This window comes from Bufo bufo, chromosome 10 (genome assembly GCF_905171765.1).
Source record: "Bufo bufo chromosome 10, aBufBuf1.1, whole genome shotgun sequence".
NCBI classification, from domain to species: Eukaryota; Metazoa; Chordata; class Amphibia; order Anura; family Bufonidae; genus Bufo; species Bufo bufo.
The window spans coordinates 83051930-83076874 of record NC_053398.1 but is presented as its reverse complement, the minus strand read 5'-3'; the positions used below and the strand labels follow the sequence as shown (position 1 = coordinate 83076874).

The window sequence follows — 24945 nt, the reverse complement described above, 5'->3', positions numbered from 1 at the left end:
GGGCTTGCACTTTGAGGGTTCCGTTACAGCTTACACTTTGGTTTGTGTAATAAACACCGTCAAGCAAAGATACGAAGTGCTGGATTTTCTTTTCCTTCAAGTTTATCATATAAATTACATTAGATGACAATATAACAGCTCTTAGAAGATAGTAGCTGGGTAGAGGTGTGTAGTAACACAACTCTGGGGTTTTACATTCCCCCTTACTTTGAGTTAAGCCACCCTCAGGTTATTCTTGGGATAAGAGAAACAAGGGGGTACCCAATTAAGTACAAAGTGCTGCATGAAGTACACATAAAGACATACAAATACAAACACATAACGGCTACCCCAAGGTTCCTGCCCGGATGAGTAGGGTGTCCTAATTAACCGTTTCCCTCTTGGTATACCCAGTGAACCAACAGTCTGCACTAAGCAATCACTACTGACTGACTTTGAAGCATTGTCCACCGATACCAAAGAAAGCATGGGGGTGTCTTTACTCTGTAATCCCACCATTATGTAATGAGATGCACACAAATAGAATGGTGGCTTTATCCTGTATTCCCTTCCCTGCACCAAAGTCAACATATAAGGCTTATAGCACGATCACTGTGGTGACTAAGGGTAGCTAAAAATAGCTCTAAGGTGGAGGCGCCATACCTTAGGCAAAGGCACAGAAGGGGGAGGTATCAGCTTCTCCAAACGCTTCTGGCAGTCACAGGAGGAGGGTACAATAATCCCATGAAACTCCTGGAAGTCACATCAGGATGGGGGTTTAGTAGTCCCATTACCAATCCTGGAACATATAACAGGAAGGAGGGGTATAGTGCTCCCCTAGCCATTCCTGAAGCAGCGGGGTTACCCTTGTAGTTTCTAGACCTGCCTGGGACTTACCACTTGTGTTACTTACCATGAGTAGGCCATTAGTATTAACGTCCACAGAGGCAGTCCGTATAAAGAGAACAGAGCTATCAAGCAAAGTGACACAAAAGCAAGGTGCTACTGATCTGACTAAGTGCAAAAGTTAAGTGCAATATCAAAAAAGGTGCATAAAGGTCACATTGCGGCACCTAGAAAAGAATACACACAATGGGCATATGATACTTGAACGTTGCATAACCTGTAAACATGTTGGGGGGAAAAAAACATGCTGGGAGAAACAGTGCAAAAACATTAGGCATTTATTAGTGCAATCTATATTCAATAATAAGCTCAAATATGACTTGAGTCCTTTTTACTGGAAGTGCTTTAAAATTTGAATCCTCTGGAAACACACAAAAGTTACTTGTAATCCACGGGAAACAATAGAGTTAATTGTAATCCAATAGGAGGTGTATTTGTAATCCAAAGAACGGTATAAAACAATAGATAAAAGCACATAAAATAGCAGCAAAAATGAGAACCATAGTCCCATGAGGTTCTCAAGTAACCTGAGAAAGGGGATAAAACAATATGCAAACTTGGATGTAAAAAGTTATTGAAGATGGGGGGAGTCCTTACAAACCATGTCCATCCTGGTGAAGAACAAACAAGAGCAACACACAGAACAAATGGCCAAAAGATCTTCACCCATTAAGTGCAGTCCATATTGTGGCTCCCAGTAGTTCTTTATTTTTTTTAAGGACAAGGAGGATTTTGAAGAAGGACTTTCAAGTCCTCCTCACTGCTTGAGCTGCTGAAGCTCATCAGGGGGCGCTCCTGATTCTGATAATTAAATGTCGCAGCTGTTGTGGTGTGCCACTGCCCTCTTGTGTTTTTTTTTTTTGGTACTGGCTGAGCAGTTAGCCTGTTGAATGCTGCAGTGACCTGCTGCAAGCCGGAATCCCTTGCCGGTGCAGAGGTGGGCAAAACCTCTGGCTGAAGAGGCTCTGGAAGGCAAACTGGGGGTGCCTATGGGAGCTTCCATGGCAAAACCTAGGGTTGCACCCTGGGGTTAAATGTCAGGATGGAGTTATTAATCTGACCCACCCGTAGTGTTGGAGGTGCAGCCAGGTCAGGGATAAGGGGCTCTAGCACAGGTTGGGCCCGTTCCCTAAAATGCAATTGTCCATCCGTGGTCTCTTGTAAGCACCGGACTCTCCCAGCAGAGCCTGGGTCTTCCTGCCATATCTCTGGGGTAGAAGCAGGGGTTAATGGCTTAGCCAAAAGGGTCACTCCTGCGGCAAAGGGGCCTTGTATGTACCGCATTCGGGTATATTCTACCTGATCCCCGACATAGAGATTGTGGCGGGCCTGAGGCAGGTAAGTCCGCTTAACGAATACTTCGGCTCCGGAATAATTATCCTGAAGGAAGCCCACTCCTCTCTCTACAGAAAACCACAGCACCATTCCGGTGCATCGGGCGAGTTTTGGATCATCGGGCTGGGGGTCGTCCACTGCCGTTTTATATTCCCACTGACTTTGGGCATGGCTAGTGATTTCAAAGGGGACCTCGGATTGAGGTAACTGGGCCTGGGTTCAGTCCTGCTGGGCGGCGGAGTGGGAACTCCAGACGCCTCTGCCGGGCCAGTGGGCGTTCAGAGCGGGGCCTCTCTGGGGCTAGTAAGCAAGTCAGGTACCACCGGGCACGGTGCAGGGGCAGCTACGGGTTGTACCGGAGCCTAAGGGAGCTGGACTGCTATTACCTGATGTCGCGGCTGGTCATCCTGCTGGTCATCTTTGGTGGTCACGGCTGTCTTCGGAATGGTGGTCAACTCCGCCAAGGACGCAGCTGGTTCCTGGGCCGGGATGTCGGTCGCTGGCGATGACGACAGAGAGCTTGACGGTGATGTCTATGGGACTTGTGTGGCCTTGTCAACGGCTTTCGCAGGAGCAGGCTTGAGCGTGGCGGCCATCTTGGAGGACATCTGGTCTGTGAGTTCAGCCATCGGGGAGGGATCCACAGCCTCCGGAGTCTGGACTGTAGTATCAACGTCATCTTCCCCGGCAGCGGGTTCAAGTATGGCGGCCATCTACACTCACCTAAAGAATTATTAGAAACACCTGTTCTATTTCTCATTAATGCAATTATCTAGTCAACCAATCACATGTCAGTTGCTTCAATGCATTTAGGGGTGTGCATTTAGGGGTGTGCTCCTGGTCAAGACAATCTCAAACTGAATGTCAGAATGGGAAAGAAAGGTGATTTAAGCAATTTTGAGCGTGGCATGGTTGTTGGTGCCAGACGGGCCGGTCTGAGTATTTCACAATCTGCTCAGTTACTGGGATTTTCACGCACAACCATTTCTAGGGTTTACAAAGAATGGTGTGAAAAGGGAAAAACATCCAGTATGCGGCAGTCCTGTGGGCAAAAATGCCTTGTGGATGCTAGAGGTCAGAGGAGAATGGGCCGACTGATTCAAGCTGATAGAAGAGCAACGTTGACTGAAATAACCACTCGTTACAACCGAGGTATGCAGCAAAGCATTTGTGAAGCCACAACATGCACAACCTTGAGGCGGATGGGCTACAACAGCAGAAGACCCCACCGGGTACCACTCATCTCCACTACAAATAGGAAAAAGAGGCTACAATTTGCACAAGCTCACCAAAATTGGACTGTTGAAGACTGGAAAAATGTTGCCTGGTCTGATGAGTCTCGATTTCTGTTGAGACATTCAAATGGTAGAGTCCGAATTTGGCGTAAACAGAATGAGAACATGTATCCATCCTCTGATGGCAACTTCCAGCAGGATAATGCACCATGTCACAAAGCTCGAATCATTTCAAAATGGTTTCTTGAACATGACAATGAGTTCACTGTACTAAAATGGCCCCCACAGTCACCAGATCTCAACCCAATAGAGCATCTTTGGGATGTGGTGGAACGGGAGCTTCGTGCCATGGATGTGCATCCCTCAAATCTCCATCAACTGCAGGATGCTATCCTATCAATATGGGCCAACATTTCTAAAGAATGCTATCAGCACCTTGTTGAATCAATGCCACGTAGAATTAAGGCAGTTCTGAAGGCAAAAGGGGGTCCAACACAGTATTAGTATGGTGTTCCTAATAATTCTTTAGGTGAGTGTATACTTCTAGCAGCGGTGGCAGTCTCACCACCAGTCGAGGAATCCACAGCCTCCGGGGACACTCCGAAGCTGCTGGGGCCAGCTCTCCTCACAAGTTGGGAGACCTGGATCTCAGGTGGGTGAGTCGCATAAGCTGGTTCTCCTTGCACAGACATTTGGTCTCACTTGGGCTTTGGGAGCGCCATATTCCTCGACTGCTCGGTCAGGATCAATGCAGTTAGTGAGGGTGGAGCCCATGGGGAGGAGTCTTCACTCCCTTGGCTCACATTGCAAATTTCTTGGTGGGTAGGCTTTAGTTTTCCTGCTTCTAGGAGGGCATAGTCATCATTTTCGCGCTCTTGGAGGCCATGAAGACACTGCGCCATTAGGGAAAAATGGCGGATTAACCCCTGTAGTGCCGAAGCGCAAAATGCGGCGTTTCCTGGTCCCGCAACAAAAGTAATAAAGTCCAATTCTTAGATCTTGCAGTACTGCTATCCATCGATGCTGTTGTAGCAGTGATAGGCACACAATCGGATCCTGATGTAGCAATGATAGGTACACAATCCGATCCTGTTAGGCACACAATTCGTTCCTGTTTGTGAGGCAACTTTTGCAGTGACCAGGAATGGGGTACGCTGACGCCACTTTAATGCAGTGGCAGGGTCAGATGGATAATAGTCTGTATTTGTTAGTGACTCCAATTGCAGCATGCGCAGGGTACTGTCCCAGGGCCCTTCCAAGGTCTTAACTCACAGATGATTTCTCAGGGGATGCTTTCTTCCTGGAACTCTGGAGGTTGTAGTTAGTTTTCTGCTTCTTCATCCAGCTGAGGCTGAAGTTGCTCAGACTGAGAATATGATCAAGTCTCAGCCGAGACAAGATCCTCGCTGTCTTCCCTATGCAGGGGAACTCCTCACACACAACTTACCCCTAGCAGGGGGTGGGCTACACTAACTCTAACTTCCTTCTCCTCCCATGCTGCAGGATGTGGGAACAGCCCACTTCCCTACAGAGGGGGAGCTAAGCTGGAATAATCCATTCCAGCCTAGATTCACTAAACTAGGACTTGGACCTTGCCAAAGAGTTGCTGCCACCTGCTGGTGAACCTGGAAAATTACAAGAACAATTGTGTTTAACACAGTTTTAGATGCACATTTGTGAAGACATAATATAAATTACATCAGATGACAATATAACGGCTCTTAGACTATAGTAGCTGGGTAGAGGTGTGTAGTAACAAAACTCTGGGGTGTTACACATCCCCACTACCTCCAGTAATATTTATTCCCACTCTTCCCAGTAATGTCCATTCCCACTGACTGTTCCTCGTCACAGCCTGCGATGCAGGCCTCACACCTCTTTTTGCCTACAGCCTGTGTCCCAGAACAAGAGGAGGATGGAGCTAAGTGTCATAGGGATGCTGGTGCTGGCAGTGGGAAAAGCCTAAGCTTCTTTGGGACCTGAAGGGCAGACTAGTAAGCAAGTCTGTTATGACTTCTATTCAGCCGCCGGGTGTCAAAGGACCTGACAGCAGGTGGTACTGGTGGCGGATTGGTCAGTGGCAGCACCATAATAAGATAGCAGCAGGGCCTCTGCAGCCTGGAGCCCTCACTACAATATGCTGCAATGTCATTATTATGCTGGGGACATGATAATGAGAGCACAATAGAGACGCCTTTGATGTGTAATCTGCTGAGATTTCATTATCATGTTATAAAGTGTGAAGGGAAAGTCGCTGCCGTCCCACAGTAAACTGAAGGCAAAAGGCCCCCCTGGAATACATTGCCAGTCCACCCCTGCATGCAGCCTATACACTATGCAACCATTATATAAACTACTCTTACCCTATACAAACACTATGTAGACTACACTTATTCTATACAAACACTATATAGACTATATTTACCCTATATACACTCCATAACCCTATGTTCTTACTATATAGGCTTTCCTAACCATATGCACAAACTATGTAGACTAAATTTACTCAAATACACACACTCTATCCTATACTAATTCTATGCACACACTATATAGACTTTACTAATCCTATACTAAGGGCTCATGCACACGGCATCTAGGGTTGCCTCTCAGACAGCAATTTAGTGCCCCTGGGGCACAAATGGGGGCATTATTATTTCTGGGGGGGACTAATAGAGGAATTATTATTACTGGGGACATTAATGGTGGCATTATTAATTCTGGGGGGCACTTATGGGGGCACTATTAATACTAGGAGCCACATTATGACATGGTGACTTAACAGCCAGTGTTAAGCCATGCCCACAACCACACCCCCTTCAGGGTGTGGCTTTACTTGGCCAGTATATTTTGCTGGGAAAGGTGGCAACCCTATCTGTATCTGATCTGCAATTTTTTGCGGGTCAGATGCACACCCATTCATTTTAATGGGGCCACAACAGATGCAGACAGCACACCGTGTGCTGTCTTCATTCATAAGTCCGTTCCGCAGTTCCGCATAAAAAAAACGGGCATGTCCTATTCTTATATTTTTCTACAGTTGTTAAAAAACTAATAGCAGCATTCACAAGGTCAGGATCCGTGTTTTGCGGATCTGAGATCTAGGGACCACAAAATATTTATGGCCGTGTGCATGAGTCCTAACCACTACAAAACTTAACCCTATAAACACCATATAGACTGTACTAACCCTATGCACACTCTATATAGTCACACACCTAGCTCTATATAGATGACATTTACACTATACACACACACCAAACACTATATAGATGACATTCTATACACACACAAACCACACACTATATAGATGACACCTTATTAGTGATGAGCGAGCATGCTCGGCCGAATACTTGTTCGGCTCGAGCATTGCTATGCTCATTTCTCCTTCCCCCACTTATCCTCCTCTGCCGCATCCTCCTCCACTTCCACCTCCAGCAGCAGTCAGCTATCAGTCGCTAGCTGGAAGCAGTGTAGAACTGCTGTGGGTAAGCGTCAACAGGCCGTGCTGAAGTTGATTTGTTTAGAGGAAAAACAGCACACTGCAATAGAGCTGTGGCAGGGTATAAGAGACCAAACCGAGCTGTGGCTCTCGCCACTCAACTTACAACTAGTGTTGATCATGAATATTCGAATTGCGAATTTTAATCGTGAATATCGGCACTTTGAGAATTCTCGAATATTTAGAATATCCCAAAATATATTCGTAATCGCGAATATTCGATTTCAAGAAAATAATGCCTGGAGATCACGAATTCGCGAATTCTCGAATATATGGCAAATATTCGCCCAAATATTCACGAAATATCGCAAATTCAAATATTGCCCCTGTCGCTCTTGTGTCTGACAATGGCCATAACTTGGTGGCGGCTTTGGAGCTTGGCAACCTGACAAACATCCCATGCCTAGCCCACATCTTAAACTTAGTGGTTCAGCGGTTTATCAAAACCTACCCCAATTTGCCAGAGCTACTAGTGAAGGTGCGCCATTTCCTCAAGTCGTCCACAGCTTCAGCCGGGGTGTCAATGCTGCAGCAGCGCTTGCGGCTTCCAGCTTACCTACTGTTGTGCAACGTGAGCACACGCTGGAACTCTACGTTCCACATGTTGGCCAGGCTTTGTGAGCAGCAGAGGGCAGTTGTGGAATACCAGCTGCAACATGGTCGTCGCCTTTCGAGTCAACTGCCACTATTCACAAGCGAGGAGTGGGCATTGATGTCATACCTCTGTGAGGTTTTAAAAAACTTTGATGAATACACAGATGGTTAGTGGCGATAACGCTATTATGAGCGTAACCATCGCACTGCTGTGTCTACTCAAATGATCGCTGCTCACAATTAAAAATGACGCTTTGAATGTGGCAGACGAGGAAATGGGGGAGGGCATTACACAGGGTGATAGCCAGCCCACCCTCAGTTTGTCTTCTCAGCGCGAATTGGACCATGAAGAGGAGGAGGAGCTGGAGACAGTTGCCTCTGCTACAGAGGGTAGTACCCATGGAATTTTAATTCCATCTGTTCAGTGTGGATGGGCAGAAGAGGAGGATGAGGAGATGGAGAGTCATCCTGATGTCGACCTCGACGTCTTGCCTCTTGGTACTCTGGCACACATGGCTGACTTCATGTTAGGCCGCCTTTCCAGCGACCCTCCCGTTATATGCATTTTAGATAACACGGATTACTGGGTGTTCATCCTTCTCGACCACCGCTACAAAGAACTTTTTCATTTCTCATTCCTTTAGTGGAGAATACGAGCAAAATGGGGCAATACCAGAAGATCCTTGTTGGAAAATTGCTCCAACATTTTCCATCTGACAACTCTGGCGGCAGACTCCTTACTTCCTTGGCCAACCGAGGATGGGAGACAAGGGGAGCACACAGCAGTTCCAACAGAGGCAGGGCAACACTCTCCAAGACACTTTCATGACACCCCGCCAGCAACCTCAGCAGCAGGCCATCGCATATAATGTTTTAGAGCGTCAGCTCACCAGCAGGCCCTCGCATATAATGTTTTACAGGGTCAGCTCAGCAGCAGGCCTGCACTCAAAATCTTTTACTAGGTCAGCTCACCTGCAGGCCCGGAACTCAATGTGAATGAGGCACTCCTTTATGTGATATACAGCACTTGCACTTTATATACAAGTAAATATACAGGAAAGAATGTTTTCAATCAATTTTTCGTTTAAAATTGGTTTTGTGCGTGGTTTTGTGCGTAAAACCTTAATTAGATTGTGGGCCTGGTGATCAATATAAGCCCTGTTAAGCTACATCAACAGCAGCATGGTGATAAAAATGAGTGGCAAGGTGACATGGTGTCGAGATGGCAGCATGAGGAGGCCACATAGTGGCAAAATGAGTCTAGATAAAAGACTAAGGCCACAGATTGTTTAGAAAGATGCAGATGGAAACAATCTGTGGAGCTGTATCACGGTCACCTGCAGATTAATGCAGACCAGGGCCATAGCTATAGGGGAAGCAGGGGAAGCTGCAGCTTTGGGGCCCTGACCCAGAAGGGGCCCATCCAAGAGGAGGAGGACTAACGGATTTGCTAGCATCAGGAAATGCTAGCAGAATGCTTTGGTGTATAGGGAGTGGCATTAACAGTAGAAAGAGGGAGGTGCTCATGCTGCTCTACAGAGCACTAGTGAGACCTCATTTGGAGTATTTTGCGCAGTACTGGAGGCCATATCTCCAGAAGGGTATCGATACTTTGGAGTTCAGAGAAGAGCTACTAAACTAGTAAATGGATTGCAGGATAAAACTTACCAGGAAAGATGAAAGGACCTTAACATGTATAGCTTGGAAGAAAGACGAGACAGAGGGGATATGATAGAAACTTTTAAATACATAAAGGGAATCAACAAGGTAAAAGAGGAGAAAATATTTAAAAGAAGAAAACTGCTACAAGAGGACATAGTTTTAAATGAGAGGAGTAAAAGGTTTAAAAATAATATCAGGAAGTATTACTTTACTGAGAGAGTAGTGGATGCATGGAATAGCCTTCCTGCAGAAGTGGTAGCTGCAAATACAGTGAAGGAGTTTAAGGCTACTTTCACACTAGCGTTCGGGTGTCCGCTCGTGCGCACCGTTTGAAGGGGCTCACGAGCGGCCCCGAACGCATCCGTCTGGCCCCAATGCATTCTCAGTGGAGGCGGATCCACTGAGAATGCATCCGCCTGCCAGCGTTCAGCCTCCGCTCCGCTCAGTGAGCGGACACCTGAACGCTGCTTGCAGCGTTCGGGTGTCCGCCTGGCCGTGCGGAGGCGAGCGGATCCGTCCACACTTACAATGTAAGTCAATGGGGACGGATCCGCTTGAAGATGACACAATATGGCTCAATCTTCAAGCGGATCCGTTCCCCATTGACTTTCAATGTAAAGTCTGAACGGATCCGCTCAGACAACTTTCACACTTAGAAAATTTTCTAAGTTTTAATGCAGACGCATCCGTTCTGAACGGATGCGAACGTCTGCATTATCGGAGCGGATCCGTCTGATGAATCATCAGACGGATCCGCTCCGAACGCTAGTGTGAAAGTAGCCTAAGCATGCATGGGATAGGCATAAGGCCATCCTTCATATAAGATATGGCCAGGGGCTATTCATAGTATTCAGTATATTGGGCAGACTAGATGGGCCAAATGGTTCTTATCTGCCGACACATTCTATGTTTCTATGTCAGGGCCCCCTCAAGAGTATTGCACAATGAAATTATATACAGTGACAGTATAGACAGTGTATAAAACAGATGGAACAGCTGCCGGCCCTAGTCTGAGAGAGCGATCTTTACTAGCCACAGGAATGGGGGCGGCATGAACGGAAGGGGTCGCTAAAAAATTACTGTGGGATAGAGCCCCATTCAAAAATTTGCTGTGGGGCCCAGTCATTTCTAGCTACGCCACTGATGCAGCCCACAAAAGCAAGTTGGGTTTATCAATTACAAAACTTTTATTAAATTCTGGGCCTGGTAAACAGTTTAAGGCCTTTTAAGCAGCATCAGCACCAGCATGGTGATAAAAATGAGTGGCAAGGTGACATGGTGTAGAGGCAGCATGAGGAGGCCACATAGTGGAACAATGACTGGATAAAAGACTAAGGCCACAGATTAGAAAGATGCAGATGGAAGCAATCTGTGGAGCTGTATCATGGTAACCTGCAGATTAATGCAGCCATCAAATTCAAGTTGGGTTTGTCGGTTCTACCTCAGCTTACCAGCAGGCCCGCACCTAAAATCTTTTACTAGTTGTGAGGAATATGTATTATTATTTTCTGGCAGCCCTGATTGTCATCTGGTTCACCTTTTGGCATCTATATCAGTGTACATGCAAAATAAGTTCCCACCCCCCAGCCATCTGATTGTCAGATAGCAAGGAAGAAAGCCCCAGGGGTCCAGGCTTCAAGGAGGCCCCAGGTGGAGAATGTCACACCTCAATCAGCCAGTTTGGACGCAAACTAAATCCTGCAAGAAAACCTCCCAGCAAGAGGTATCAGCCCTTGCCAGGATCAAGGCTACCTCCCAAACATTTTGGCACCTACATTTCATAAGGAATTATGAATTGCCTGGCCATCACAGGCGCAAACTGGATACATATTTGTGTCCCGGTGGCCACGATGTATGTGCACATGGTCTTTGTTTGATGGGGGGATGTCAGGGAAGGGAGATATCCATATCTCCCCTCAGAAACAAAATAACGGTACCATGTTTGGACTCTAGTTGTAGCCGAAACCCAGGTGGATCAATTGGTCCCGGAACCATCTTCCTGCGACATTCTGGACTGGGGCTATGAGCCCTAAGGGGTTTTATGGGTCATTTTCTCCCAGCACCAGAGAAGGAGGGGTGGACCCTACCCATAGGCGGGGAGGGGAGCGGCCTGCTACAGGTCATAAGCCCATGCAAGCCAGAGAGCGGTGTCTTTCTCTGAAGAAGGGTCACATTGTGTAATGTGTTTAGAGGGACCCAGGAACTAGCTGAGATCACGGCCCTTTATGTGACTACAGCAACGAACACCTCACAACCCAAAGGAACTTTCATCTTACCCGGTAATTGACTTTTACTCTGCTTAACCCTGTTGTACCCATATAACCTGTATCTGTAACCTCAGACCACTCAGTGTATATTGTTTTATATATAGTGTGCCCTTACGGCAGTTAAATATATAATTTAATCTTGTGCTGTCTTGTATCTTGATCACGAATCCCCACATCCGTGTTTTGGCCTAGTTATAAGCTACCGCGGGTTGGTTTCTCACCCTATATAATCCCGTTAGCGGACCGGGCTTATATCAAACGAGAAGCTGGTGGCAGATTTCCCGGGCTGAGACAGCGCTGTTTTCACTGTGGCAGTGAAAAGGCTCTCTCAGATTGTTGCCTCTCTGTGCCCGCGTGGACAGGAGGTGTATGTGTAAACTGTACCAAGCTGACCTTACCTGCTCCTCTGGAGGGCGTAACATCACATTTTTGGTAACCCGTGACCATACCTCGCCTCGTGAGCTCGACGTAGGTGACGTCAAGCGGGCACGAGGTGTGGTATTCGTCACATATTGGTGGCAGCAAAGTGGGATCCAGATACTAGTATGTGTGAAACCCATACTCCCAGACACTAAAGACGACTAGCAGTAGCTTTTGCCGCTGGAGTCTTAAGATCAGCTCAACGTGTCAAGGTGTGGTATTCGTCACACTAGATCAGCTCACCTGCAGGCCCGCAACTTGAATCTTTTACAGGGTCAGCTCACATGCAGGCCCTCGCATAGAACTTTTTAGAGGGTCAGCTCAACTGCAGGCCATCACATAAAATGTTTTACAGGGTCAGCTCACCCGGAGGCACTAGCATATAATGTTTAACAGGGTCAGCTCACCAGCAGGCCTGAACCTAAAATCTTTTACAGGGTCAGCTCACCTTCAGGCCCGCAACTCAAATCTTTTGCATGATCATCTCACCTGCAGGCCCACAACTCATGCTGTCTTGCTTTGAAGCAGTAGCAGTAGCCGTTTATCAGGCTCCCTCACCGAAATCGAACAATGAGTCCCCGTTACCGGTGGTCACCATGTTAGGAGCATAAAAGAACATCGAAAGTTGATGGGGAAGATATCCAAATGGATCGTGGACGTCACGGGGACGTGTGATCAGGCAGAAGTTATCTAGAGTCAACAAAGCGGCAGCAGGGCCTCTCCTGTATAACGTTTCCTCATCCAAAATACCGCAGTGACATTCCCTGTAATTTTTTATTACTCATTCCAATACCAGGGCATCTTAAGAGTCCTGTATTGTTATTTATCGTCACTACCTCCACGAGTCAGGAGTGTGTGATTTGCGCGACACTCACTTGCCTTCCTTGGATGTGTTAGCCGTTTCTCAGGCTCCCTCTCCGGCATCGAACCCTGATTCCCCATTACCAGTGATAAACATGGTAGGCGCAAAAAGGAACATCGAAGGTCAATAGGGCAGACATCCAAATGGATTGTCGCCGTCACGGGGACATGCAGCCACCCAGAGGTCATCTAGAGTCACCAATGCGGCAGTAGGCCCTCGCCCCTAAGTTTTAGATGGTCAAATCAGCAGGCCCTTGCTCCAAATGTTTTTGAGGGTCACCAGCAGGCCATCAATCATCATTTTTAAGGGTGTGTACGATGCCTCCTTTATGTGTAACAAAGGGTGTTTTGGAGTGCCGGTTCCTTACAATTTTATGAGTGTAGGAGTGCCACTACCTGAACAATTGTACCACAATGTGAATGAGGCCCTCCTTTATGTGATATACAGGCTGTTTCGGAGTGCCTCTTACTTGTAATTTTTTGCAGCACCTGCACTTTATATACAATTAAATATACTGGAAGGAATGTTTCCTAACAATTTTTCCTGTAAAATAGATTTTTTTTGGGGGGTGTTTTGTGCGTATTTTTGTCAGTCTGTAAAAGTGGCGTACAACTCGGACGACATGGTTCCCAGCAGCGACCTGGGAGTCCAAGATGCATCCAGACATCGTCCCCATGGTGTTCCTGATCCATTTCGGTGGTGTTTCTGTCACTTTCTGACCTTTTCCAATGGACCAGGCACCCTCCCCTCTTCAGAGCAGGGGGTGTCTGGTTGTCTCCCATTGACTTCCATTATACTCGGGTGCTCGGCCGAGCACACAAATATAGCAATGTGTTCGGGCCGAAAACCTGAACACCCGAATTCTTTGGTGCTTGATCAATACTACACCTTATACACACACCCCATATAGAGGACACGTACCCTAGTCACACCAGTTTAGTCCTTCTCCTGTGCCCTGCTTGGCTAGAGAACCTTGTTCACGACATCACAAAAGGTCCTGCATCTTCTGCTTGCTGTAGATGCTGAGCTGTTACTAGAATGTACAGGCTGCTCCAGTCCTATGCTCACTACTGAAGCTGAACAAAGGGGCGGAGCACTGGGCTGGCTGCGTGCTTGATGTGGAGGAGGGGCATTTGGCGCAGGAGAGGGGAGCTCTGTAAGTAGCTAAATTTTGTATGTAGCACACAGCAACACAGTAAACAGGCTGTCATGGTGAAGCAGCTGTTCATCTCTCACTTGACAGCCTGCTGTCTGCAGCAAGCACATGTGCTGTGTAGAGATGTCGCGAACATAAAATTTTCCATTCGCGAACGCGAATTTCCGCAAATGTTCGCGAACGGGCGAACCGGCATAAACTTCAATAGACAGGCGAATTTTAACCCCTTAGGGACGCATGACGTACCGGTACGGCATGTTTCCCGAGTCCTTAAGGACCCATGACGTACCGGTACTCATGAGTTTAAAATGAGATTTCGGCGCTGCGGGGGTTAAGCCGAACAGGATGCCGGCTGAAATCATTCAGCCGGCATCCTGTCACAACGCTGGGGGGAGGTCATGTGACCCCCCCGTATCGGCGATCGCAGCAAACCGCAGGTCAATTCAGACCTGCGGTTTGCTGCGCTTTCTGCCGATTCTGATCCCCGCGTCAGGATCAAACTTTAAAATGCCCCATATAAAGTTTTTTTTCACCCCCCCCCTTCACCCCTGAATGATTTTATGGTGGCGGGTGGTGCAGGGGGGGTGTTGCGGGCGGTGCGGGAGGCGGGATCGCGATCCCCCGCCCGCCTCCTCTTGAATAATCATTGGTGTCCAGTGGTATACCAGAGTGTCAGCACATTGCTGACACTCTGGTATAAACGGCTGACATCTGTGATGCGATGTCAGTCGTTTAACCCTTTCCATACCGCGGTCCGTACGGACCGCTGTATGGAAAAAGTTAACAGTAAGAGGGGGCTCCCTCCCTCTCCCATCGAGGGGCTGCTGTGCTTTTGTAGCCCCCAGACAGGATGGGGTGACAGAGCGAGGGAGCCCCCCTCCTTGCCCTTCCCCGTCTGCGAAGTTGTGGGCACAACTGAGCAGACGGGGAAGGTTTCCATGGTAACAGGACGCCTTCTCAGGCATCCTGCTGTCCATGGTGCTGAACAGATCTGTGCTAAAAGCATAGATCTGTTCAGACAAAGTGTAAGTAAAATACAGTACAATACCCTATATAGTGTACTGTACTGTATTAAACAGACAACAGACCCACTGGATCTTCAAGAACCAAGTGGGTCTGGGTCAAAAAAATGTAAAAAAAAAGTGAAAAAAGTTAAGATAAAAAAAACACATTTATCACTGAATAAAAAATAAAAAATATAAATACACTACACATATTAGCTATCGCCGCATTCGTAACGACCTGATCTTTACAATGGTCATGTTACTTTCCCCGCACAGTGAACGCCACCTTACTTCCCAAATAAGGTAATAAAAGTGATCAAAAAAGTCGCATGTACGCCAAAATAGTAACAATCAAACCGTCATCTCATCCCGCAAAAATTATACCCTACCCAAGATAATCGCTCAAAAACTGAAAAAACTATGGCTCTTAGACTATGGAACACTAAAACATGATTTTTTTTGTTTCAAAAATGAAATCATTGTGTAAAACTTACATAAATAAAATAAAAGTATACATATTGGGTATCGCCACGTCCGTATCGACCGACTCTATAAAAATATCACATGACCTAACACCTCAGGTGACCACCGTAAAAAAATAAAAATAAACACGGTGTAAAAAAAGCCATTTTTTTGTCATCTTACGTCACAAAAAGTGTAATAGCAAGCGATCAAAAAGTCATATGCACCCCAAAATAGTGCCAATCAAACTGTCATCTCATCCCACAAAAAATGAGACCCTACCTAAGATAATCGCCCAAAAACGGAAAAAACTATGGCTCTCAGACTATGGAGACACTAAAACATTATTTTTTTTGTTTCAAAAATGAAATCATTGTGTAAAACTTACATAAATAAAAAAATTGTATACATATTAGGTATCGCCGCATCCGTGACAACCTGCTCTATAATAATACCACATGATCTAACCTGTCAGATGAATGTTGTAAATAACAAAAAAAAAAAGTGCCAAAAAAGCTATTTTTTGTTACCTTGCCTCACAAAAAGTGTAATATAGAGCAACCAAAAATCATATTTACCCTAAACTAGTACCAATAAAACTTCCACCCTATCCCGTAGTTTCTAAAATGGGGTCACTTTTTTGGAGTTTCTACTCTAGGGGTGCATCAGGGGGGCTTCAAATGGGACATGGTGTCCAAAAAAAGAGTCTAGCAAAATCTGCCTTCCAAAAACCGTATGGCATTCCTTTCCTTCTGTGCCCTGCCGTGTGCCCGTACAGCAGTTTACGACCACATATGGGGTGTTTTTGTAAACTACAGAATCAGGGCCATAAATAATGAGTTTTGTTTGGCTGTTAACCCTTGCTTTGTAACTGGAAAAAAAATATTAAAATGGAAAATCTGCCAAAAAAGTTAAATTTTGAAATTGTATCTCTATTTTCCATTAAATCTTGTGCAACACCTAAAGGGTTAACAAAGTTTGTAAAATCAGTTTTGAATACCTTGAGGGGTGTAGTTTCTTAGATGGGGTCACTTTTATGGAGTTTCTACTCTAGGGGTGCATCAGGGGGGCTTCAAATGGGACATGGTGTCAAAAAACCAGTCCAGCAAAATCTGCCTTCCAAAAACCATACAGCGCACCTTTCCCTCTACGCCCTACTGTGTGCCCGTACAGTAGTTTACGGCCACATATGGGGTGTTTCTTCAAACTACAGAATCGGGGTAATAAATATAGCATTTTGTTTGGCTGTTAACCTATGCTTTGTTACTGGAAAAAATGGATTAAAATGGAAAATCTGCCAAAAAATTGAAATTCTCAAATTTCATCTCCATTTGCCAATAACTCTTGTGCAACACCTAAAGGGTTAACAAAGTTTGTAAAATCAGTTTTGAATACCTTGAGGGGTGTAGTTTCTAGAATGGGGTCATTTTTGGGTGGTTTCTATTATGTAAGCCTCACAAAGTGACTTCAGATCTGAACTGGTCCCTAAAAAGTGGGTTTTTGAAAATTTCTGAAAGATTTCAAGATTTTCTTTTAAACTTCTAAGCCTTGTAACATCCCCCCAAAAATATATATCATTCCCAAATTGATCCAAACATGAAGTAGACATATGGGGAATGTAAAGTAATAACTCTTTTTGGAGGTATTACTATGTATTATAAAAGTAGAGAAATTGAAACTTGGAAATCTGCCATTTTTTTACAAATTTTTGGTAAATTTGGTATTTTTTTATACATAAAAATGATTTTTTTTTACTTCATTTTACCAGTGTCATGAAGTACAATATGTGACAAAAAAACAATCTCAGAATGGCCTGGATAAGTCAAAGCGTTTTAAAGTTATCAGCACTTAAATTGACACTGGTCAGATTTGCAAAAAATGGCCAAGTCCTTAAGGTGAAATAGGGCTGAGTCCTTAAGGGGTTAAAACCCACAGGGGCTCTTTCTGGCCACAATAGTGATTGAAAAGTTGTTTCAAGGGGACTAACACCTGGACTGTGGCATGCCGGAGGGGGATCCATGGCAAAACTCCCATGGAAAATTACGTAGTTGACGCAGAGTGTGGTAAGTTAAATTCGCAATGCGAGTAATATAACCTGTATTAATCGCATTGCGATTACAACTTAGATCTGAGTTCCTAATGGTTGTATTGCTAGAATATAACGAAGATTGAGAATATAGTGCTATATTCGTCAATTATAGCAATACAACCATTAGGAACTCAGATCTAAGTTGTAATCGCAATGCGATTAATATAGGTTATATTAATCGCATTGCGATTACAACTTAGATCCAGTGGCACTGCGAGGGGGGTGCGGTGGGTACGGGCCGCACCAGGTGACACCAGTCTGATGGGGTGTCACCCGAGGCCCGCCGGCGCAGGAGTTCTCACTCACAAGTTCAACTTCTAAACTTTGCAAGCAAGCAAGCACGTCGCGCCGTCACGTGGTAAAGGGGGACAGGGGTGTGACTCACTGCAGCCTGGTGAGTGGTGGGGCGCCGCGGCAGCTGCCCTGCAGGAGTCTCTGGTGTCGGGAGGAGGAGGTAGGTAGAGCGGCTCTGACTTTATAGACCAAATTATTTTAATAATACCCCAATAATAATAAGTTAATAACCTAACCCCATTCATAAATTACTGGTGGATTATTATAGAGACGGCCCCAGGCCAGGAGACATAAGGGGTTGGGTTGAACTGTGGGCTGGGGCCACCCGGCAAATTTACTAATCTTTGCTCAGGGGGGCCCTCATAAATATAGACCCACATGGTGTGGACTGGTCATTTTTACAAAGGTATATAATTTAAACGTTTATGTGCAAAAGAGAAAATAAGAAGTCAGCTCCAATCAGATATCTGCACATAGACCAAGACTCTGGGTCTATGCAGATATCTGATTGGAGCTGACTTAGTGACTTCTTTTTTTTTTTCTTTATCTCTTTATTATGGCTTTGGGGGGGGAACAGGGGTGACACCATTTTCTAACGCATCGGGTGACACCAGCCATAGTAACGCCAACCATTAAGAACCCAGCTCTAAGTTGAATTCGCAATGCGATTAATATAACCTGTATTAATCGCATTGCGATTACAACTTAGTCAAATTTGTGACACTGCAGCTTCAGAATGAATCGAAGATGGATGCTGTCCTTGCTTTTTGATAGGAGGTGGGAGGGTCTGGGAGGGAGGGTATGCTGCTGATTGGCTGGAATGTGTCTGCTGACTGTGAGGTACAGGGTCAAAGTTTGCTCAATGATGATGAATAGGGGGCGGACCGAACATCGCATATGTTCGCCCACCGCGGCGAACGCGAACAAGCTATGTTCGCCGGGATCTGTTCGCCGGCGAATAGTTCAGGACATCTCTAGTGCTGTGTAGCCCTCTTTACTGCTGAGGAGTTTTCTATGTTCCTGGACTGCGCATAAAATACACACTAAAGGCTTCTGTATGCTTTTTTTGTGTTTATTTGTTTAACTAGGACTGTTGGTGGCCTGCATGATTATGCGCACATCCTCCCTGTCATACTGAAGCACAGTAACTGTTTCACTACCAGAAAGGACTAGCTATGCATGTTGCTGCAATGCACAGTGATAAACGCCAAAATTCACTCTCCCTGCAGGCCGGGATAGCGATTTAACACGCTTCGTGATTAATTAATTCAGAACTTTTTTTTTAAATAAAAGTCACGGACAAAAACACTGATGTGTTAATAAGTGTATGTATAGAGATGGCTGTCAGTCACTGATAGCTGTGCGCAGATCTTAGGTCAACTACAGTAGCTGAACTTAAAGAAGTTGTCTGAGATTTTCATATTGATGACCTCTCCATCCAGTCTCTTTCCAGTTGAGCTATCCAATCTCACTGGAGCGCCACGGCCTCCTCAAATAGTTAATGACTGCCGATCTGATATTGATGAGTTATCCTGAGGAAAGTTCATTAATACTAAACACCTGGACAACTCCCTTAAAGCAGATCTTTAGGTTTCCCAGAAGATTTTGACAATGTCTAAATCACAATTTTTGGCTAATCAATAGGAGTTGGGAACGATTTTTTTCCCCTAAATGAGGAAAATTTGCTTCTACCTTATGATAGTCTTTTTTCCCTTTCTCTGGATCAACTTTGCAGGATAAAGGGTTGAACTGGATGAATATATGTCTTTTTTTTTACCCTTATAAACTATGCTACTATGTTATCTACCCATGTTATCTACGCTTTTTTGTCTACAGTGAATTTGCCATCAAGATGGCTCAGACACTTGATAACAATTCCAGCACCATGCTCCATACAATGAATCTTTCTGGAAATCAAATAGAAGATAGAGGTAAATAAATGCAGTACATGTGATGTGTGTGTGTGTGTGTGTGTACAGTACCAGACAAAAGTTAGAACACAAGAATTCAAAGTAGGCTTGTTACTTTAATTTTTGTCATAAATGTGTATACATAATGAACACATTACAATGGAAGTCAAATGAGAGACAAATATTACAACCAGGAAATGTAAATTGTAGATATAATATTCAAACAATGGGGAGGGAGGGGAACCAGAAATGGGGGCAAGGAAAAAAAAGGAAAAAAGTAAGGAGCAAAAAACAATGACAGCAGTCCATGGCTCAGTATCCAATTTTGCAGATTTTCAAAAGAGTAGAATCACGATAAAGGCTTAGAAAAGCTTATTAAAAAATACAAAAAGTACAGCACCAAAACACCTGATTGTTAAAATCGCATTAGTCACATAAGTTCTCCTAAAACACTGTTATGGCAGTCAGTGTGGAACCACTGTGTCAACCAACAGATTGGAATTTGGTCTACTCCTAAGGCCTAGTTCACATTTTAGTGATTTGATCAGTGATTTCCATCAGTGATTGTGAGCCAAAAACAGGTGCAGATCAAAAACACAGAACAGGTGCAGATCTTTCCAGGCCTAAGGGCATTATACTGAAAGTCCCCTGTTATTTATCCTTTAACTCCTGTATCCTGGATCTGACCTTCACTGCAGGGAAACCACCAGGGCACTAACTCTGTATAACAGAAGCGGGTCAATATCCAGGAAATGAGCATAAGTCAGCACACAGGCAGAGAATGCAATACAGCACGCCTAGCAGGATGCTAGCAGAATAGGAACCTATTGCTGTGGCACCATGCCACAGGGGAAGGAGCCTAAAGTGCCCCAAGGTGTGAATTAGGGAATGTACTGGCCCTTTAAGAGTTGGAGAAAGAGTGTGTGCACCCCACAGGCAGAGGAGGGACAGCCAGCAAGCAGGTTTCAGCCTGTATGGAGGGACAGAGCAGTCCTAGTGGCCAAACCCACCGGGAAGAGGACAGACGCGGGAGGTGGGTCCGTGTCACCTTCCCATGATATAACTATGAAATAACTGTGGTTCTTTTCAAAGTGACCTTATGACTCATGCCTCTCTGATGGAAGTTGATATGCACATATTTGTGGCATTGTTTATAATTTTTGGTAAATGGACGCCTCCTAGTGAAAACCCTAACCAAAATCCTGACTGACTACCAGTATGAACAGACCCTAAAGGTAGGTGCGTTCATACGCAGGAATACCTAGAGTCCTATCAAGCCCTATAGGACCCTGGTACTTATGGCAGGGGTGAGACTACCTGTTCCTCCAAAAGGAAGGATGAATAGGAGTCTTCTTCATGCCTAATACAAACAATAGGGAAATGCAACACACAGAACCCAAACAAAATACAAAAGGGAAAGAAAAAACTTGCAATGGAAGCACCAGGAACTCAGCCGAGATCCAAACACAATCTATCCAAAGGTCCAAACAGAATCTATAAACCGCAAAGCATTGTGGGAGAAACAACTATAAATAGAGAGGGTTAAATGACCCTAATAGCCACCACCTGGGGAAAGAAGGTGTGGCAAGCACCAGAAACAACACAGACGTAATTTGATCCAAACGGAAAACATGTCATATCAAACCACATGTTGCCAGTCTCACCGATCTCCTGCCACCTGTTGCGGGAACGTCTGTGACACACTGCCCACCTGCTGATGACTGACAGTCTTCTACCTAGTTTTCTCCCTTTCTCTCTAGGAGAGAACTGCCAACCATCAGCAGATTGGCGAGGAGAGCAGGAGTTTATGAATAATCATGACTCTTCTCAAGTAGATTTGACTCTTTTCAAGGCCTGGGTTGTAATGATTATAAAGCTGCTTCTCGGCAACTACTTACTATTGGCTAATGAGTGACACACTGCTGAAATCAGCATTTCTGTCACTAGTCACTAGTGAGGTCAGCATAAATTTGATAACAGGTTTCCTTTAATTGTATCCTCTTTGTCTGGCCAATAGTCTTGAATGGCCAAGAAAAAAACTAAAATATGACCCAATGTTCAAAATTTCTGACACCCCGCCAACATATATCCGAGAAATTCAAACCCATATGCTTCATTCTCTGGTGTGTCTTATAGAGATGTGTTTAAAATAATAGCAGTCAGACATCACTAAGCTGATCAATCACTGTTTTTGGTAGAAATTATATGTCACGAGAAGGGGAATAGGGAAGGTGCAAACTGACTCCACCCACTCCTCTGTCCCTGCCTACTTGCACTTACCAGTCCTAGGCAACGGAGCGCAACTGGGCGGCGATCCCTAGCCTGCGTAAGTGTGGAGGGACAAACAAACAGACAAAGAGAGGTCGAATTAGCAAGGTCAAAACCAGGAGGAGCAAGAATAACACAGGGAGCGAGCGAGGACAGGTCAAAGTCAAGCCGAAGTCAAATACCAGGAGATGCAAAAGCAAGAGACGAAGTCAAGTAACAAGCCGAAATTCCAAAACCGAGTAAAATGCCAATGGAGTATTCACAAGGTATAGGACCTTAATCAAAGGCAACCTGTGGCCACCAGGCTGCCTGTTTAAATAGGGGAGAGAAGGAGTCATGTGACACAGCCAGCATCCCCCTGCAAACTGCTGAGCGCCGATTGCTCAGTTCGGCGGTCAGACTTTTCACCGAAAGAACAGGAGCGGAGGACGCCGACCACGCTAAGAAGGCGCGCGCGCCCGGGTCCTCTCCGCCCTCCATTGTCCTGAAGATGAGGACGCAGTGCACGTCCATGCTATGAAGTTAGAGCTGGGCATCGGTGGATCTGAAGGGAAGAAGCCCTGTGACAGTACCCCCCCTTCTACGAGTGGCAACCGGACCCAAAGTCGCTGGAGAGTGTTTTTCTGGATGAGCGAGATTTAATTTTCTAATCAACCTAGCAGCATGAATCTTATTCACTGGCACCCAGGACCTTTTTTTTGGGGTCCATAACCGAGTTCATAACTGAAACGACTTACGAACTTTCCTAACATCAATGATTTTAGAAATAAATTAATTTTGACCATTCACCAGTACCAGGGTAGGAACTGCCTAAGACGGAACTATGGGTGGAATATATTTTTTAAGCTAAGATTTATGAAATACATTGTGGATACGAAATGAGTCTGGCAGCTTCAACCTAAAAGATACAGGATTAATATTGTCAAGAATTTCATATGGTCCAACAAATTGTGGCGCAAATTTCCTAGAAGACACTTTTAAGGAAAATTTTTTTGGTGGACAACCAGACTTTCTCCACAACCTTAACCCCTTTGGAACGCTTCCTATTAGCTTTAATTTTCTGAACCTCCTGAGCTTTTTCCAGGCTCAACTGAACCCGAGCCCAGTTCTAAAGTTACACTATCAGCTTCAGGGTTAGGTGAGGAAACAGATGAACAAGAATAAAAACTTGGATAAAAACTAAAATTACAGAAGAATGGCGAGACTCCAGTGTAAGAGTTCACACGGTTATTGATGGCGAACTCTGCCAAAGGAAGATATTTCACCCATAATTGCTGATTATCAGAGATGTAAGATCTTAAAAATTGTTCCACAGCCTGATTCAATCGTTCAGTCTATCCATTAGTCTCAGGATAAAAAGCTGATGAAAAGGACAACGATATCTCACACCTCTGACAACAGGCTCTCAAAAACTTGGAAACAAACTGAACACCCCTGTCACAATGTTCTCCGGAACTCCATGCAATCGTACCACTTGCTCAATAAAAACAGAAGCCAGAGTCTTGGCATTTGGGAGATTGGCCAGAGGAACAAAATGTACCATCTTACTAAACCTATCGACCATTACCCAAACAACAGATTTACCCTCAAAGGGTGGCAAATCAGTAATGAAATCTATAGAAATATGTGACCAAGGTTTACTAGGAATGGGTAATGGTCGTAATTCACCAGCAGGGCGTGTTCTAGGAGTCTTGGATCTGGCACATACCTTGCAAGCAGAGACAAAAGAGCTGACATCCCTAGATAATGTGGGCCACCAATAAGACCTAGACACCAGTTCCTTGGTGGCCTTAATACCAGGATGACCACATAAAACAGAATCATGGCACTCACCCAGCAGCCGGAGATGGAAATGACCAGGATCAAATAACTTACCTGTGGGTGTCTGCTCCAGAGCTAGGTGTTGCGCTGCCTCAATATCAGAAGCAAGATCCATGGATAAAGATGCCACAATGATGTTAGCCGGCAAGATAGGTTCAGGAGGAGTGTCAGGGGGTTGAAACGCCCAAAAGCTTCAAGACAAAGCATCAGCTTTCACATTCTTACTTCCTGACCTGAAAGTAATAGAGAAGTTAAAAGGTGTGAAGAACAATGCCCATCTGGCCTGACGAGGATTCAGGTGTTTCGTGGATTCGAGAAATAATACATTTTTATGATCAGTAAGAACAGTGATGCAATGTTTGGCCCCCTCCAAAAAATGTCTCCAATCCTCAAATGCCCATTTAATGGCTAACAATTCACGATTGCCAATATCGTAATTCCTCTCAGTAAGAGAGAATTTTCGTGGAAAAAAAAGCACAAGGTCATAGATTAGTGAGGTTAGAGGGTCCCTGAGAAAGAATTGCCCCCATCCCATCCTCAGAAGCATCGACCTCCACCACAAAAGGTTTCTCTTGATCTAGCTGAATCAAGACTGGGGCATTCCCAAAAGCTGTCTTGAGAGTTTCAAAGGCTTCTATGGCCTCTACAGGCCAGTTAACAAGATTAGCCCCCTTCTTGGTTAAGTCGGTTAAGGGTCTAGCAATTACAGAAATTTTTTTGATAAATTTATGATAGTAATAAGTCTCTAGTTGCGTTCAAGGGGAGACTCAGTTTCAGCCAATACATTCCCACTAAGCGGGCGAGGTATGGCGTGAAGCTGTACAAAATTTGTGAGAGTGCCTCAGGGTACACTTACAAATTTTGTGTGTACGAGGGGCGAGATTCCCGTATTCAACCCCCAGAATGTCCCCCCACTCTGGGTGTTTGCGGGAAACTTGTGTGGGACCTTATGTACCCACTGCTAGATAAGTGTTACCACTTGTACGTGGATAACTTTTATACTAGCATTCCCTTGTTCAGGTCCCTTGCCGCCAGATCCACGTTCGCTTGTGGGACCGTGCGGAAAAATCAGCGTGGCCTCCCTGCCCACCCCCTCCAGGTGAGACCCGTGCCCTTACCAGTGGAAACCTGTTGCTGGTCAGGTATAAGGACAAGAGGGATGTCCTTGTACTGTCCACA

General features: G+C 45.3%; 1 protein-coding gene across 2 annotated transcripts in view; it reads left to right on the top strand.

The window, feature by feature from the left end:
- Positions 1–24945, top strand: part of LOC120980842 (capping protein, Arp2/3 and myosin-I linker protein 3-like) — a 1329972-nt gene that overhangs the window by 511810 nt on the left and 793217 nt on the right. For both annotated transcript variants that reach the window (XM_040410169.1, XM_040410170.1), the window contains one exon: positions 19604–19698. In XM_040410169.1, the coding sequence (XP_040266103.1) occupies positions 19604–19698 (95 nt within the window). The remainder of the gene's footprint in view (positions 1–19603; positions 19699–24945) is intronic.